At 41.7% G+C, this 18,870-nt stretch overlaps 1 protein-coding gene across 1 annotated transcript in view; it reads left to right on the top strand.

The window, feature by feature from the left end:
• The first annotated feature begins 10,783 nt into the window (after positions 1-10,783).
• The window catches only part of csmd2 (CUB and Sushi multiple domains 2), a 240,549-nt gene continuing 232,462 nt past the window's right edge, over positions 10,784-18,870 (top strand). The window contains exon 1 of the mRNA XM_062436522.1: positions 10,784-10,889. Coding sequence (XP_062292506.1) covers positions 10,811-10,889 — 79 coding nt within the window. The 5' untranslated portion in view covers positions 10,784-10,810. The remainder of the gene's footprint in view (positions 10,890-18,870) is intronic.

Raw genomic sequence — 18,870 nt, 5'->3', positions numbered from 1 at the left:
TATCTGACACGGTAAACTCCCCACAGAATCAAGGCAAATGCCAAAATAAAGCAGAAAAATTTACTGAAAGAGCAGTTTTTAATCCTTTCGAGTATTTGCCATGTGAGAAAGACTGTGTTTAAAAAGAAAAAACTGTTTCTCCAATAAACATATTCGCAGTGTGTTCACAGATGTAATGATGGAAAACCAGAGAGAGAAGAAAAGTGGTGAATGAAGTTTGAAAAACTGAACTTTCTCTTCCGAACTGTCACTGCAAATTTGCTTCATTTACTTACCAGCTGTCTGTTCTCTTGCAGAATTTCTCATGTTAATGGTTTCTGTATGGTAAGTATGCAACTCAAATATGTGTTCTATTTTTAATGAGGTAACTGAGCCCCATTCCTACACGGGTTGAACAATCAACATCTCCATACAAGACAGGGGGATCGCCAAGGGAATCAAATTTTATGGTAATCCATCCAATCGTTTTCAGGAAATGTAACTCAAAACTACAAATGTCAACCTCATGCTAGCACTAAAGAAAAAGTCAGGTAATCCCACAGGATTTAAACCTCTGAGGACTAATGCATGTTATAGATGTTGAAATATTTCAGTCTGTACCCACAAGTGGTGGGCTGACCGACCAGCAAACTGGCACAGCGCCCCTAGAGCTAGATGTCACTAGTGTGGCTAAAAATATGAACATTTAAGCACCTTTAATAACTGGCAGTGGTACAGATTGATACAGATTAAATGCCTCAGCAATGCAGTACAGTGCAGCAGTCGTGAGTCTCCCCATGTCTGGTGACAGTAAATAGATTATCACACATTTATATTGTTCACACTACACTTAGCTGTGCTTAGTCACTGTACAACAGATGGGTCCTGGGGTATACTTTTACTTGTAATTACATGGATTTTTCTAGTTACGACAAAGTTACACAGGCTCTTTCAATTTTCCCCAGAAATTCTGCAAAGACCAACAGATTAATCAGTCTCCATGCTTGTACATGTACAGTACATGCCAGTTATATCACTGTTCCAACAGTTAATCGTGACTGACTGAGTATCTGAGTATCTCCTTGATACATGCACCCTGAATGCATCACTCTAAGTACCACTTTTCTTTGTGGTAACTTTTCACCCCTTGTATCTTAGCAACCACTAAAACTGCCAGGTGTGTGTAACACAATAACCAAAATTAGCAGTTTACATTTGAGCAAAAGTGAATCGGATCAATTATGTCATATTTGTTGTTATTTGATGATAATGTTCCAAATGAACGGTTTACTTGACTTCACTTTACTTAATACAACCAAATGTATTACAGTTTCTTGTTACTTTCTCACTCAATATTGCGCTGAGCAAATGTCAGAATAGTTTCACACAGTTTGCCAAGAAATGCTGCATTTACAAGTATTCTTCCAACATAGTTTGGCTTTATGATAAAGGCCACAGGGTCACTTTTATCAATGAGTGGGAGCGTGAACACTGAATTTTATCCCAATCCAGCCATTCATTTTGAACATATATTGGTCACAGACAGAACAATTGATGCTGAGCAGTTCAAGAAAGTAATGAAATTAAAATAATAGAATTAATGTACTGCAGTTAGGCAAGGGTACTTGGAAAATAATATACTGTTAGTGTTAGCTGGTATTACTACAAAAGCAAAATATATATATTTCTACACAAAAGTGTGAAAGCAGGGATTAACAGATATTTAAATGGGCCTCTGATCAGCTGTGAATGTTGTTTAACTAAGCAATAATACAGTATAAGTAGAGATGTGGTGCTGTGGGTCACTGCAAAGTTAAATCCACTTCATAGCAAATCTCCATATTGCTTCCTGTTTTAAGATCTGAACTCCGGGTGCTGTTAAAATTCATATAACCAGTAAACCATTATATCGAGGAAATATAAACAGATAGATGTAGCTAATATAACTACTCAGTTGTAGGCTTTATCAAATGAAACTACATCCCTATGACACAGTCACACAGTATAGCAATGCCTCATATTTAATATTATATAAATCAAAATGAGTAAAACTGTATAGGCTGTAAGGCTGATAAAAATGTGATGGTGGATGTGGTGGAAAATGGCAATGTCATATTGCAAATTCTAGCTTACCACCTAAAGTGTGTTTTTAATAATGCTAACATTCGAATCTTAACAGTATATTCACCTGATGGGCGGGAGGGAAGCCAGGTCTAACAAAGCGGTTTGTGTTGCGGGGTCGAGGACCTCGAGACCAAGCATTCACCAATGGACCGGCTGCCTGGTGCGAAGGAGTTGCCCTGTAGGGGATGTTGTGAGTGACTGCAAGAACAAAAGAGAAAAGGAAAAACTTATGTGAAAGAATATTGGAGGCATTTATCTTCTATCTCTTATTCTTCAGTCCTTTACAGTACTTGATTCTGCCCAGTCCCATTGCGGTCCCACATGATGATTTTTAATATAATCATCTTTAAAACATCACACATGAGGCTAATACTCTGATAATGCACAATGAGATATAAATCAAGTCTTATGGTTGGAGATGAAGCTAAATCAGATTTTCACTTCTACACTTCTAAGGATTTAAATAAATTTAACTTGAGAGTTAAAAAGTGTTTGTCAGATACACTAACTTGCAAAGTTCCTGCAGTGGTTAAGTCTCTGCAGCTTCTGAACACCTTGTTATCTTCTACTTCAACACATTCAGATGCACATGCTGTAAATCTGAATTCACACTATAAACAGCATGACTACATGGTCCCCTTCCCAATTAGACTATTACTACAACAGTATCAAAAGAAGCAACATCTTCACAGAGGCAACTGACTGTATCATTACATTTCGGTGGTGGTGTACTCCCAAAAAAAAATAGCAAATTGGATTTAGAAAATTTGAAAACAAATTTGAGTTTGACTCAGTAATATTATTCAAGATAGAAAATAAGAGGATTTATAGAGAATATCATGTAAAAGGCATAGCATTTTTGCAGCATTATATACAGTATAGCCCATTCCTACACATTTCTGTTGGATTTAGGCTTTAAAACTGGTGTGATTACTTGTCCGTGTTGTTAAAATATCACTTTATTATTTATGTCAATAATAGACCACCTCAAACTGTGCCAGAGATCTGCCTGTGTTCGGTGTTGCGCTTGATAAAAGGCACAAATTAATTGATGTCAAAAACAGTAACAATACCACTGGTGTGAGATAGAGACCACCAATTATCTCTAGCATGGCCTCATTTGCATCCGGTAAACATACCCAAATAATTTGACAGTGATATATTGATGTTTAAAAGTGCTCCGAACAGAGCCTTTGAAGCACAATGCATGAAGGTTGCTGTATAGCATTCAAGTTAGCCTCCCAAAATAAATGCGCTCAACCAATGATGATCATGATGAATACTTCATGTGGCTCACCACGAAACATAATATCCACACCTATGCACACATATCTCCCAACACGCACACACATTTGATAAAGATGCCAAGGTATAAGCTTACCTTTGGCTCTGTTAATGGTAACTATCTGCTGAAAGGTGCAAGGTCTGGCTTTCTCCTGAGGGGCAGCTGCTTGCTTCATGCCTGCCTTGGCAGCACTAGCCCAGGACCTGGCATTTACACCCACGCCATCTGTACCTGCAACTGCAATATGCACAGCAAGGAGGCAAGGATTAGCATTTTGCATGCACACTGTATTGTCTGGCCTGTGTCATGTAAAGTGTGATGCAGAGGGTAAGCTTTACAGAAGTGTGTTCTTTTACACTGCAAAGACATTTTCAGCAGTCCCCCTCCCCTCAGGGGATCAACAAAGTGCTATTGAATCAACAGGGTTATGCTATCAGAGTGAATTCTATCATATCAGCACTGGCTGTAAACTGCTGGAGGAGTGCCAGCACTATGTATCACATATGCACATTTATTGAGCAGAGCAGTGCTCCCTTTAGCTACAGTCGTGCATCTGCTAAGAAGTAGAGGGGAATTCAAGCAGACGTGAAAATAACTTGTATCGTTATTAAATCTATTTTTATTATCCTGTAGGAAAAATAAAACATTGCTTAAGCTACACGATTCCTGAATAATTAAGGAAGCACTTGCAGTCCCAACATGATCCTACTGCAATGGCACTGTATGTACTGTAAAGCCATTCTCCCCACAAAAATTAACAGTGTACTTGAGTTGTTGTTGACTTAATTCATATCTCTGTCCACTGTTCTGTTCTGCACTAACAGCCAGTATAGAAGGCACACCGTGTAATTCACTTTGCCACTGCACAATAATCCCCTCATTATGAAAACATTTTCCCACTGAGTCATCCAACTGAGGAAGTACTTCACAGCGTGTTAACACCTACACAGAGAGACACAGTGTTTGCATGTATGTTTGTGGGTGTGCAGGTAGGTGGGTGGGTGGACTTGTTGGGGATTATAAGTGGCACAGAGAACTGCCCCTCCCTTAACTTCATTGATAAAGTTGTTTTTTGATTTGGCTGTTTTGCTATTGACACAACCAAGGATAAAGAAGTAGATTCCAAGTTTAGAAGAGTAAACTAAAGAGTGAAGCTTATAGGCTTGCCTGCTTTATTGCAGAAACCAAATGAGCTTCATTAAGTGAGTTTTAAAAATGGCTGAGGGGAAAAGGGCGAAACTTTGTGAGCTGGATTGTTGCAAAATTTGAGAGCCAGCATTTCTGCCCGGGACAGGTGCTGCTGCTTCTCTCCTGCCTTTAATTAGCTGAGTATGACGTGTCATTAATATCAATAATACATTGTAGGACACGGATGTTTGTGTGAGTTTGAGGATTTGTTCCTACAGAGAGTATTAAGAATAATAACCAGAATATTTATACAAACTGATAGAGGGCGAGGCATAAAGAGACACAGCTAGACACAGCTAGACAGAGACACATGGCAGATTTATTACCTCTAGGAGGCGGCAGGTTGTTGGCCTTCAGTATCTCACAGCTGATGGTAGTAGAGTTGGTTTGGCTGGTCGGGCCAAATGTTTGAAGGTCCAGCACAGATTTCTGGTCTCCTGCGCAGATGGAGGACACCTCATGGGGCACATTTTCCATCCTCCTCTGATGGGAAGCCCCACTCTCCTGGCGGTGGTTTGGTGAGTGAGTAAGCCCTCTTTTCCACTCTTTGGTCTTGGGAATCCCATTGCGCAAGATACCTAATGTTAAAGGCTTCTTCGGGGGCTGGAGTGCAGGGAAATCAGCCAGTAGGTCATAAGCTTCCTGCTGCGTTGGGGCTGCTGGTGTTGCACTGGTTTTCACCCTTGCCTGATTTCCTTCTGCTTTGCCTTGGACAGGAACTTGAGCTGGGGCAGTCACGCCATTTTCCAAAGTGGCAGTGGAGATTATGTGTGAGCTAAATAAAAACGGAATCTCCCACTGGCCTTGCATCTTCCCTGAGGTTGGAGCCACCGTGGGACGCGGTACCATGCCAGTCTTGATGGTACATAGTGCAGGAAAGTCCTCCTCACTGCTAGAAGATGGGGAATCCTGCCTGCTGTCCAAGCTTAATCGATCGGGGGAGTGGGAACTTTGATTTTTCTCCACCTCACTGTCACTGATGTCAGTCACTGCATCATCACCACTGCTATTAGTGGCACAACTACGCAAACCGGGTAGCGCAACACAATCCTCATCGTCGCTGGAACTGCTGTCTGAGCTGCTCCTAGTATCCTGCTCATCCTCACTTGCGCACGTGTCCCTAAGTTGTTCAGAAGGACGTGCAGGAGGATCGTCTTCATCAGACAGGGGTTGGGTGTGGTCCAGGGTGGCAGGGCAGGGGGGATTTGTCATTTGAGGTTCAAGTTTTGTCCCTGCAGTGAAGGGAAGCACCAGTGCAACACTTGGGTCTTCATTTCTGCTGCCTGACTGTGGGAACAGGAATTTTTCAAAACTCCTCCTTTTATCCTCTGTATCTTTCTCCTTACATGACACATGACAGTGAATTGTTAACATAAACATAAATTACCATTATCATTTAATTAAAAAATTTGAATAGAACAGAATTAAGTTCATAGTAAGGTTTGGATATTTTTTGGAATGAAAAGCAGAGGATTACCAGGACCAAAAAAAACAAGAACTACAGCTTCCAAAGTCATCAAGCTCACCAAATTTCTTTCCCCCTCTGCCGCTTCCCTATTTAGTTTAATCTTTTCTTCCATCACAAGGCTCAGTACCCGCACAGGTTCGACAACATGGGGATGGCTGCGGCCCGAGAGATAAGGGCAAGGAAGGGTGAAGTCGGTGTGGTATTGCTGCTTGTTGTCCTCACACTGTGTGCTCAGACCGACAGCGTCTATCTGTCTCTGCTGCTCCTCAGCCCTAGACAGGGAGAGAAACACAGATATGTGTGGGAGTGTGGTGGGGTTAACACAGCCATCTTTTATTTGTAACAGGCCATCACACCACAATCACTAATATTACAAGGTTAACATGCTCATACCTTGTATTCAGCCTTTTTTCATTGCACTGACAGCGTTTTCTGCTTTATAAATCATATTTTAAGACAAAATAGTGCACCTCTTGGTAAAATGAAGACCATTTTTTGGTAGGACATAACATAGTTGACCTAGAGGTGTGTTAAGTGCTATCTATTTACCTCCATGATTTTAGTTTAACATTTCCATATTTGACTGTACTTTTACTGTTGAACCTAACATTTGGCCTGAGAGCATGAATCACTGGGTCCATGGGCTCCATCCTGCATATGAGGTGCAGCACCCGCTTCAAACCATGACTTTTTAATGAGGCTACTCTTTAGTCACCAGCCTGTCGACTGTTGAGCCGCGATGCGGAACAGACAGTCCGGTGAGACCAGGGAAGCTTATGATAACGGAGACGTCATGGAAGCTCCTGGCGGCCGGTGAGCAGATGCCCTACATTAACATTATCCAGTGAGTCTATGACTGCATGACAGCCCACCTGGTCTGCACTGTCATGCCAAGATCTAGATTAGAAAAAAGCCAAAATTATCCATTTTCTAAAGGCATGCCTGCTTTTTGCAAATATAATTATGTTTTTGTTTTTTTGTTTGTTTTAATTTTTATTTTTTTCCACTGTAGCTGATAACTAAACAGCTTGTATAGCAGCACTTAATGAAAGACCCAACTAAAAGGCTGTTCAACATCTTCCCTTCTGGAAAGATGCTGCAGAATGTATGGAACACAATGTATGTATTGTTAAAACCCTTGATTCATGACTTTACTATTTATAACTGCAGATACAATGGTTCACTGGAAAGTAAAGCCCATGAGTATTTATTTATGGATTACCAACATTTATGACTGTAGTATTACCAAATACAAAAGCCAAAGGGACTTGATAACCCAACGTGCCTTCTTATCAGGGTCTTATAACTGATCTATCAAGCATTAATGAGTAATGCTAATAAAGGTGATGGACCCTTTGTAAAGGGTGATTTGTTAGAAAGTGTAAGTGTATTCTACTTTATATTACAGTATTAACTTCTTTAATTAGTTAATGAGAACAAAATGATAAGGCTTCATGTCAGGGATAGTCCATAACAGGTGAAATATCATATAATTAGTGGTGAAAGAAGTATAAAGATCCTTTATTTAAGTGAAAGTACTGATACAGCAATGTACAAATACTTTTGTAAAAAGGTACTGCATGAGAAATCATACCTAAGTAAAAGTAAACAAGTATTATCAGCTTAATGTAGTTACATTATTGCGGTAAAAGTAGTGGTTTGATCCCTCTGACTGATATATTATTATATATGACATCATTAGATTATCAATACTGAAGCATCAGTGTTAGAGCAGCAGGTTACTGTTGGAGCTGCTGGAGGTGGAGCTAGTTTCAACTACTTTATATACAGTTAGCTAATTTAGTCCAGTGGTTCCAAAACTTCCAAAACCCCCTCCAAAGGGTCACCAGACAAATCGGAGAGGTTGTGTGATGATTAATGGGAGAGGGGGGAAAAAAAACGTTCTGACAGAAAAATCTGTTACCAGTTTTTGGACTTTTTCCTCTAATCTCCTCTAGTTTTTGGTGAAATATTGGGTCCTTTGAACATTTACTGAAAGGAACCCATGTGAGAACTGTAGGAGGACAAATCACTAGGTATTTGGTGGAGCTGTTAACAACTCATAGACATCTGAAATGTGACCCTGGCTACACACTGCTTTTTGTAAGCCATCAAAAGCCAAAAAGGTTGGAAACCACTGGTTTCATCTTTAACAATGAGTTGTATTTCAAAGTTTGTTATAGACTATTATCAATTGTGTCAGATCAGAGAAGTTTAGGCACTTTAGTTACAGAGAAGTAACTAAAGCTGTCAAATAAATACAGTGCAGTAGACATATTTCTCTATGACCTGTAGTCCAGTGGAAATATAAAATAGCATCAAATGGAAATCTTCAAATAAAGTACAAGTACTCTAAAACTGGACTTAAACACAGTAGCTACTTGAGTAAAAGCACTTTGCTACTTTACACCACTGCATGTCATATCATAAGTAATAAAGGGTAAAAATAATAATAATAATAATAATGTTCACACATTCATAAGAATATCACTATATTCCAGTAGCTAAACAACTTTATCAGATATTCTATGCAATGTGTAGGCTGCTGTTTGTTATTTATAGTTCCTATAGATAATGCCAGTATGAACAGTTTGTGTTTCAGTGTGTAGCAAACTCGGCCTTACCGATGACTTGTTTGATTCAGTGGAGCTTGGCATTCTTTATTCTGCTGTGTCTCTGATGGTCTTTGACATCTGTCAAGCTCCTCTTTGACCCACATAGTTCTTCTCCAGATTTCTCTGCAAACGCGGTCAAAGTGGTCGCCGGGCACGTGGGGATGTATCCAGGTGGAGCGCGGAAACGGCGCGTGTGCGCTCACAAACGGTTTTGCAGTCGGTGGCATCCAAGAATCGTGGTGCAGCATCCTTTTCCCTCTCTTGATCATACTGAGTGTTTTGTCAAAGTGTTGTCACTGTGTTCAATCGTTTCTTACAAACAAGTTTTATTATTTTTCTATTTTTTGAAAGGAAACAATCTCAATCTCCACAGGCTGTCATGGCAACCAGTTGCAATTCGGGGAAGATAATTCAGCGGTGGATTAGACCATTTCACAGTTTCAGACGTTAAATCTGAGTTTATCTCTCCATGTATTTCATGTTGCGGTGTTTGCTAATGTCCTAAGAAGAAGCAAATGCAAATATCCTGTGGGCAACTGTATAATCATGTCCACGCGGGCTTTACTCAGAGTGTCCTGGGCTATAAATCATTCAACAGGCCCAACACAAAAGACCGTGAAGTTGAATCTGTTTCCCCGAAAAATATGCACTATTATATCCTGGGACTATCTGATCGGGAGGGACAGTAACTGTCCAGTGTCGGCGAAGTTTAATGTTGCGGGAAGCCTATTTATGATCGCTGCCATACATGTAAGGTTGAAGGCCAACGCACATTCTATTATCCCGACTGTTTCCACGCACGGCGCATTGCGGAAAACTAATTATACCGGTCATATGCAAAAGTGGAAATGACATTCACATTTACTGGCGAGGGTTCCAGCCTGTTAAGCATCAATTTCACGTTTAGTGAGCAGGAAGTGGACATCTATGTTAAACTGCCGGGCAATCCGATGATTGGTCTTAATGGATGGAGAAAATGGCCTAGATGTGGAACCCTAAATCTTACCATAACAAATTGGAACATTGCAAATGTAACGCTTTATATATTATTATTATTATTATTATTATTAATATCATTGTTTTATTATTATTATTATTATTGAAATATCGATACTGGTGTGGCGGGAAATAATCAGAGAGCTCAGATAGTTTGTTACTGGCATTAGAACTCACACAAGCACTTAATGAGTTCATTTGTAATAACTTGCAACTGCAGTAAATTGGACATTTCTCAAAACGCTCTTGAAAACGTGGGCATGTGATGTGACTAGAGAGGCTACAGAGTGGGATTGAGTGAGGGAGAGAGTGGGAGAGAGCGAGAGAGAGATAGAGAGAGAGGAGGAGGAGAGCGAGAGACGCGCAGAGAAGGAGCAGGTCTGCAGTCTGAATCTTGGCGTCGCACAGACCCGAGACGACGCTGTAGCCACGCGCTGCTATACTGGGAATACCTAAGCTTACATACCGAAAAAATTCTCTCCATACAATACGATCCCTGACTACACACGGACGTTGGTCGAGAACTTCTAAGACGAGGCGATTCCCCTTGGATCTGGATAACCTCTGTGGCTCTCCATTCGTCGTTCGTCCATTTCAATCGTCTAATGACGACTTTAGACGTGGATTATCGGCTCCTCAAACGCTGTTGATAACTGGAGATAAAGAAAAGGACTAATAAGTACCGCGGGACAAACTGAAGGAGGGATCTCCTGCTTTTTTGACGTGTGTCTGGTAATATCAATTACATATGTGGAGCGGACGAGGGATTTTCGTGGTTTTTTACGCGTGCGGGTATCAGTAACCACTTGAATCACATCTCACCCCCCTTCGTTTCTTCCTTCCCTCCTTTTTTGACCCCCTTTAAGGTGTGAAATATATCTTCTCAGACAGAGACTCTGAACCCCTCGGTCCCCGCATGACATGGTTCAGTCCAGCTGCGAGATCCGAGCCTTCTCCATGCATTGGGATTTTTCTCAGCGCCGACACCGAGTGAATCTCCCTATTCTGACCATCTGAGAACTATCGTGCCTGTCAGACCAGAGAAAAAAAAGCCCTGCCATGACCACCGCTTCAAACCGGGACGGAGCAACGGGACTTGCCAGGAGACCGGAATGCGCATGCAGGAAAGGGGACGGAATACGGATTTTTGCTCTAATGAAGGCGGGAGTGCAGGCGCATCGTTGGAGCCGGGTGCTGTTCTTATATATGGGGCTACTGGCCGCCTCAGTAAAGGGTAAGTCCCCATCTGCACAGCTGAAGACATGCAAAATGCAGCAGGCTTACCCCACTCCACCGCCCACCCTCCCCGATCCCAGACTGAATGCAAATCAGCATCAGCAACACACACACGCACACACACACTCATCCTAAAGGCGCATTTAGGATCATCCTTTGCTGTGATGTCGCTGTTCTAGCACCTAAAGTTATTAATAGAGAAGAGGTGGCTGGGTTGGTGGCTATTTTGGTAACAGCGGTTCCTCAGGAATGGCACAAGAGCTTTTGTCTTTCCTTGACGCTGTTTTAATGCGTTTCATTAAAAGACTACGTGGAAGGTTTTTTTTGTGTGTGTGAAGAGGATGGGTGGGTGAAACAAGCTGCAGGCATGTTTGAATATATATACAATGTGAATCTCGCTTTCTACAAAAAGGAGGTTTCTCAGGTAAAGATGAGACGCTATGTGCTGCTGGCATGACGAATTCAATTGAGGTGGTCAAGCGGGCGACTGATTATTATGCCGTGTAGAGTCCAAAAGGGTGTGTGTGTGTGTGTGTGTGTGTGTGTGTGTGTGTGTGTGTGTGTGTGTGTGTGTGTGTGTGTGTGTGTGTGTGCGTGCGTGTGTGTGTGTGTCCCTCAGACTCTTCTGTCTGTGAGTGTGTGTGGGTGGTTTGGTTTGGGAGAGGAGGGGGGTGTAGGCATAATTAACCAACTCTGGGTCTTCTGTCCTTGATTAATTGCAAATGAAAATCTTGCAATCGAAGCCGGGCATTCAACAGATTATCATTACTATTCATTTACTTTCACGTCCTCGCAACTTAATGTGTTTCTCAAAAAAGGAGACACTCAGTTATTGATTCATGATTTTTTGGTTTTCTTCCCTCCCTGTAACAGTGGACATTCATTACGAAAAGCTGGTGGCGTTATGTATACAGATTTCAGGCTTTTCGGAGAAGAGCCACAGGGATTTTTTTTCTACCATCCTGAGCAGGTCCTTTGGCAAAGAAAGCCCAACCGTTTTATCACTGTCTTGGCACCACACAACAGAATTGGCACTATATTTAGCAAAAGCCAAAAAAAATACTGCCACGGCCACAATATGAATTTGACAGTGTGTCATATCTCTGTGTTCGCCCATTCATACCTTTTGGCTGAACAGCACATAATCCACGAGTGAGTGGGAAAACGGGCACTTTTTCAGCATCACCACCACACAGGGCCGTATTGTCTCATAAACCCTACTGTATAAACCGTGAGTCTTTGCATTACTCTTTTACAGAAACGTCACCCCTTATGCCTCCCACCATATAACTCCTACATGTCACCCACTTTTTGACCAAACTTGTGTCATCAACCACTCAGATGGATTCTTCTACTTGTGAAATGTAGGTTTATCACACAGTCAGCCTCAGTGCCAATAATACTGACAAATCTCTCTTGACTTTCCTTTGAAGTAAATCTCATTGGGGCTATATTCGTAGGAGGCTGCCTGTTTTATTTGCGTCCAGGGAGCCTTTTATTGCTCACTCTCTTGCCGTTTGAGTCTACTTTTGGAGCCAGTAAAGCGACTCTAACTTATTGCACATATTTACGAAGAGCGGAGAAGCTTAGACTATCCATCCACCTCCTTGTAACAATGTTTACCTTAAACGGTGTCAATAAATATAATGTGAATATCACACGCCGGCGTTGAGGTGGTCTGGTGCGTCCCCGGGTGCTGCAGCCACCAGCAGTTGCCCCATCCTCCCATTGAGCGGCACCAGAGCCTCACACTATGCTGAAAGGCTGAGCGGAGTAGAAAGAGGAGACTTGGGGTTCGTGGCATGTCTCCCAACTCTCATACTTTATTAAACCAACGCAAGACTTAATCCCGTTAATGATCACGAATGGCTGGTACACGCGTGCCGTCGCATGTTGGCCTCAAAACGCTGTTCCTTGACAGGCTGTGTCTGATACGCATCATTAGTGTAGCGGATGTATGATGAGTCCTTTTTTATGCTGTGTTCATTTGTCAACCATGTCTTACTTTAAATAATTTCCAGCCTCACGTGTAACCCTATTATCGTTCCCAAGAGGCGCACGGGAGAAGATAAAGATGTGTGAAAGGTTTTTCTGACAAAAGAGATATTGAAGAGAGAAGCGCGCTGTCTCCATGGGATCAAAACCAGCTGTCCCAGTGGACCCGTTGCTCAATAAGCGGTAATCAACCTCTATTCATTTAAAGGTAGAGAGGAGAGGAGGCTAAGGCCGGCGAGGGAATGAAGGAGGGAGGGAAGGGTAGCGTTGGCAGATTGAAGATGACGTGTCTTGCCTATCTGGTGCGTTTTTTCGGCTCTCCACTCTCCATCTCGACCGATATTAGATCATTCGTCAGCGGCGCATGAGACAGTCGCTCAGCATGTCCATTTACACGCAAGATCACGCTTCGTCCTCCTCTCTTCTGAGCAACCCTCTCCTTTATATAAAGGCACTGCGCCGTGCTCATGATGCAACCTGCGGTAATGTTATGAGCACTGGAGGGCTTGATGCCCCTTTCCCTTTTATCTTTTTTACTACTGCTTGTATTCGCACAATCAGGAGGCTTTCAAAAAAAAAGTGTTATTTCTAAAAAATCGTCCCAAAAAAGAGGGTGGGTGGGGTGGTGTGTGTGTGTGTGTGCGTTTCCAAGTAATAATGCGGCAAGCAGAGGCCGTGGTAGGAAGTTGTTCTCGAAGTTTCACAAATCGAAAAAGGCCGAACTCAAACTAGACCGCTTTCATTTTACAGACCAAGCGACGTCCAAAAGGACCACCGACCTATAACTGACGATTTCCACTGAAAACACCAAGAAACACTAATTTAATGTATGTAGTACCGAATGTGTTCATTTGAATCGACTTTCTCAAATATTTTAGTACAGGGAAGCTTTCTACTAAGTTATTGAAAACTCTCTTTGTGGTGACATTTCCAGCACCCTGGACAGCGACAGGCGCAGCTGAATTTGCCGCTCAGCTGAAGTCCTCCAGCCAACAGCCTCAGCAACAGCTGCTCCTCAGTGTGGCTGGCTTCGTAAATTAGGGTTTCTCCAATATTTTCATGCCTCTGAACCTTCAATTGGACACATACACTTCAGACCGACATCTGACAAGATCATATTATAAGGTCTCTGCTCTAGATTTCATACTTAATTAAGTGCCTGTCCTACTTATTCTTGGGACCACAGGTGTAATGAAAGAGCACCCTGGACAGTGACACAGCCATAACTATTGACGTAGTGTTTTTGTAGAGCTGTAATGATTGGTCAATTTATCAATTGGTCAATCTTCAGACAATTCCACACCAACTGTTTTCATAATTGATCATCCTTATCTTGTTCCACCTTCTTAAATGGGAGGATTTGCTACTTTCTGTCGTCTTAAATGATGTTAAATGAAATATTTTTTAGATTTTTGGACTGTTTGATTGACTAAACACAAGATGAAGATGACACCTTGTCCTATAGGAAACTGGGAAAGTCATTTTTTCACAATTTTCTGATTATTTATAAACCAACAAAATAATAAGTAACATAATCAGCAGAGTAATCAATCAAGAAAGTAAATGTTAGTGGTTAGCCCTTGTAAATTCCATATTATAGTGACATTGAATTAGTCCTTATTTTAGCTGGGAACTGATTAGGAGTCTCACTCAAAGCTGTTGATTCCAAAGCCCGTTCTCTAAACCACCATCATAGAGGTGCTGCCTCTTTGATACATACTTGATCCTATTGATAAAACAGAGATTTCTGACAAACCCTTCCATTTATCTTGTGTACTCCATGTGTGGTTTTTCTTCCTCACCTCTCTCTCCCACCCGCCTGCTTTGCTACTCTGAATCTCAAATCCTCCACTACCTGCACGCTCTGTTGCTTCCTATCTCCCATCTGCTCTCAACATTCACTGGTGGGCAATAAATGAGGGAATGGGAGCTGAGAAACAGATGACATTATCTATTTACTCAAAAACTGAGAAATGTCTGGAATGCAAAGAAGGGGTGTATTGCCATGTCTCCGTTTTTCCTACTCAAGGGAAGGAGAAGGAGCTGTTCAGTGGAGGAGGGGCGGATGGGTTCAAGATGAAGATGGAGATTTGTGAAGAGATGTGCGGAGAGGAAAGAACTCTAAAACAGCAGGAAATAACTCACTGTTCAGGAGAAATAAGAGGCAGAGAGGGGAGGCAACTGTTCGAGTAGAGGGGTGATAAGCCTACACCAGCTGAGAGATAATCTGGGCCCAATGTTTCTGTGCCTTTTGAGTGCTGGGTGATTTGCCTCTCTTACAGTAAATGATCTATTTGGAGGGCTCATTTTCTTATCAGGCATCAAGCAGACTCTTAATTCTACAACGAACAGTGTGTAAGTAAGCTTGTAGGCACGTGTGTTGTGTGTGTGTGTGTGTGTGTGTGTGTGTGTGTGTGTGTGTGTGTGTGTGTGTGTGTGTGTGTGTGTGTGTGTGTGTGTGTGTGTGTGTCTGTGTTCGGATGAGAGTTACCACCCCCATTCACTCTAAGATGATTAGACTAAAGTGTTGACAAGCAGGTCATTAGCTAGCTCAAAAGGGGCCACTGAGTGATATGACGCACGTGTGCATGTGCACGCACAAAGATTTGAGATGATGCAAAGGGTTTCGTCCTTGTGTGCACTCTTATTTCCCCACCCACCTGCGGATGTGTCACCCTGTCTCACTCCCCCTCTTCTCTGTGTCTTCCCCTCATACCTTCTCCCTCTATCCTCCCTCCTTCCATCCATCCATCCATCCATGCATCCATCCTCCGCCACCTCCCCTCATCCTCCATCCTCCTCTCTGGTGATTCACACTGTCATTCGTCTCCAGATGGCCAGAGCTCTGTCACTGTGCTTCGTCACACTAATCACAGCCACACAGTGACTCACACACGGACGCGCACACACACACACACACACGGACGCGCACACACACACACACACACACACACACACACACACACACACACACACACACACACACACACACACGCTCATTAATTCATGCACACTCGCAGACTCCCTAAAAAATTTTTTCAGAAATGCATACATGCAGCCATTCGCTGGTGTGCACAGCTTCATTGACTTTTACACACAGGCATGAACAAACACACACACACACACACACACACACACACACACACACACACACACACACACACACACACACACACACACACACACATACACACACACACACGTTCACAACACAAAACTAGACCATTAGACCTTATGAACCTATAACCAGATGCACATTTGCAGAATTTCTTGATTAAAGTGGCACTCAGTGAGATGATGAGGAACATCCAATTTATTTTCAATAAAATTCAATTGCTCCTTTTGCTATTTCATCTATTAAACACGTAACAATGGTATTTGAGTTTGATGGTATTGCCGTAGTTAAATAGTTTGCTTTCATTAAATATAACCCCGTACACATTTGAACCGAGGCACTTATATACCTGAAGGCTCTAACAAATGAAAAATGCTCTTTCTTCCCACCAATAAGACTCTAAGAATCTCATTTTAGCAAGGTATTAAATTAATAAACGTATATTTTGACCACTTCACTTAATCCAGGAAATATAAATCAAGCCTCAATGCTCTGTTCTGGCAGTACTAATGCTTCACATTCACACACTGCAGCACAATCACTCCTATCATCCGCAAAGTAACTGCCTTCTTTTAGAATGGTAATCATTTCACCTTTCCTACCCATGTACAGGCACGTCAATCTTCCCCCAGATAACGAGAGGTGAAAATAAGTAAATAAATAAATAATCCAGAGTTTACATCTGCGTCAGCCACATATGGGAACGGCGCTGTACAACAGAAAAGTCTCAATCTTGATTCTGTTGCTCTTCTTCTTGTTATTATCAGACATGGGAATTTGCTCCAGCTACTGTAAATCCCCACAAAGTGAGAGACAGATGTAGATGCCCTGTCTGTCTTGTATAGACACAAAGCTCAGGCGGGGGTTTCTTTAGCTTCCTGATTTACACTGTTCTTATCGGATATCAGTGATCCCAGAGATTGAAGATTAGATCCTGGGGAGGAGATATCTTGTCCTTGTCCTTGTCTTTTTTCCTTTCCAGTACAGCTTCTCTCTATGTCCAAAGTATAGGCAATCTGTCAGTGGTCTTTTTCTGAAAAAGAGGAAGATTGTTCAAGCAGAGTGAGTTAGCGTGTGTGTGTGTGTGTGTGTGTGTGTGTTGTTCCTGCACTTGTGAGGTCTGCATTGAAAGCAAAGATACTTTAATTTCTATCTTTTATGAGTTTAGATTTCAGACAATTGGAGTTAATTAGTTGCGCTGGTACATTGGAGTCAGTATTGTTGAAGTAAATGTAAGGGTTCAAACTTCAAATAAAATCGAGTTAAAGAATATTTCTAAGTGAATGTGTTTGGGTATGTGTGCAAACTCACACATTAACAAGCCTTTGCTGCCAATTTGTAGCCTGGGCTGAAAGGACACTACTTTTCGGTAATTAATTACCGTAATGGCTGAAAAACAAGACAGTGTTTTTGTCTGGGAGTCTAATTTAGAATAAAAGGCAAGGGAGCTTCTGTCAAAATGTCTAAAATGTGTCTGTTTGAGTTACAGTAGAAGTAGTCGTGTTACATGTTTAGCTGCCACAGAGGAAATAAATTCCCCAATGAGTGGAGATGAGCGAAAAGCGTTTCATGGCGTCTTTCCTACAGAAATGGACCAGACAGAATTATCTGTCAAACAGGAATGGAAAACCCAAAAAGACTCTTTGAAAAAAAAAAAAAACTGTCATAAAACAACCATTCATCTTGTATTTGGGGCAATTTCATAAAATCCTGCTAATCTATTCATGATATACAGGAACAAAGAGACAAATATTTATCATCTTTGTCTGATGCTGTGCAAATTAAGTACAACCTTGTGCCTCAAATACATTAGGGAAAATGATCAAAAGTGGATATCATCCTAACTAATTATCATAGACTTGGTTGCCAATCTGATGCACAGCCAAAATGGGCCCTCTTACACAATCTTAATTAAGAACAAAAAACACAAAATTGTATTTAATACACACATACGTTGCCAATACAATGCATTGTGGTCAGCGGCGTGATAATGAAATGTGTAACATTATTAACAACGGTAACACATTCTGCAATTTGAAATGATTGTGGGCGGACACGCGCAGTTGATTAATTACGATTGCGGTCTACTGATGGCACTTGAGCCTTTCTGAGGGGTAGTTAGGATCTGAGTTGAAAGGTTAAAGTGTACCACAGTGAGTTGAAGTGGAGCTGATTGATCATCTGCTGCTCATCCATCTCTAAGTGATAGATGGAATAGTCCTGGTGGGATGGTCATGACCTGACCTTTTGGATCAGTGCTGCCTCTCAGGTTTAATACACACTGGTCAAAGAGCATCAGATGTGCATGAATACCCACTCACACAGACACACACACACACACACATATGGTTGTCCAGGGTGATCATTTCATTCATTTACCATGTCCAAAATTACACTACCCTAGTTAGATGCTCTTGGTTGGTAAGAGTCCAGGCAGTGTGGTGTTGACTGATTTCTGATGTAATGCAAGTGCAAAAATACAGCAGGATGTAAATAAGCTTTGCTCTTCAGCGTGGGTTGATTGTAATGTAACTTATAGAGCCTGGCTGTCAGATGCGAGAGGAATAAAGATGAGGTGATAATTGACTTTCAGACATTAGTGTCATAAAATTGTGCTTTTTCCCGTAAATACTAGAAAGAAAAATGGAAATTATCTGAGACATAAATGTGGTGTTATGAGTGTGTCTGAATGTCTGTGTGTGTGCATTTGGTATCTACTGCCCTGTGTGTGTGTATATGCCTGTGTGTGGGTGTGTACTGTATGTATGTGCGAGATTAAGTGTTAATGCGGTCTCAAGCAATAATAAATAATTGAGAAAAGGGATTTGTCTTCATATGTTCCGCTGTTTTCCTGTTGTCATGGGAACAA

This window comes from Scomber scombrus, chromosome 16 (genome assembly GCF_963691925.1).
Source record: "Scomber scombrus chromosome 16, fScoSco1.1, whole genome shotgun sequence".
Taxonomy (NCBI): domain Eukaryota; kingdom Metazoa; phylum Chordata; class Actinopteri; order Scombriformes; family Scombridae; genus Scomber; species Scomber scombrus.
This window is presented reverse-complemented; position numbering and strand designations above follow the sequence as displayed.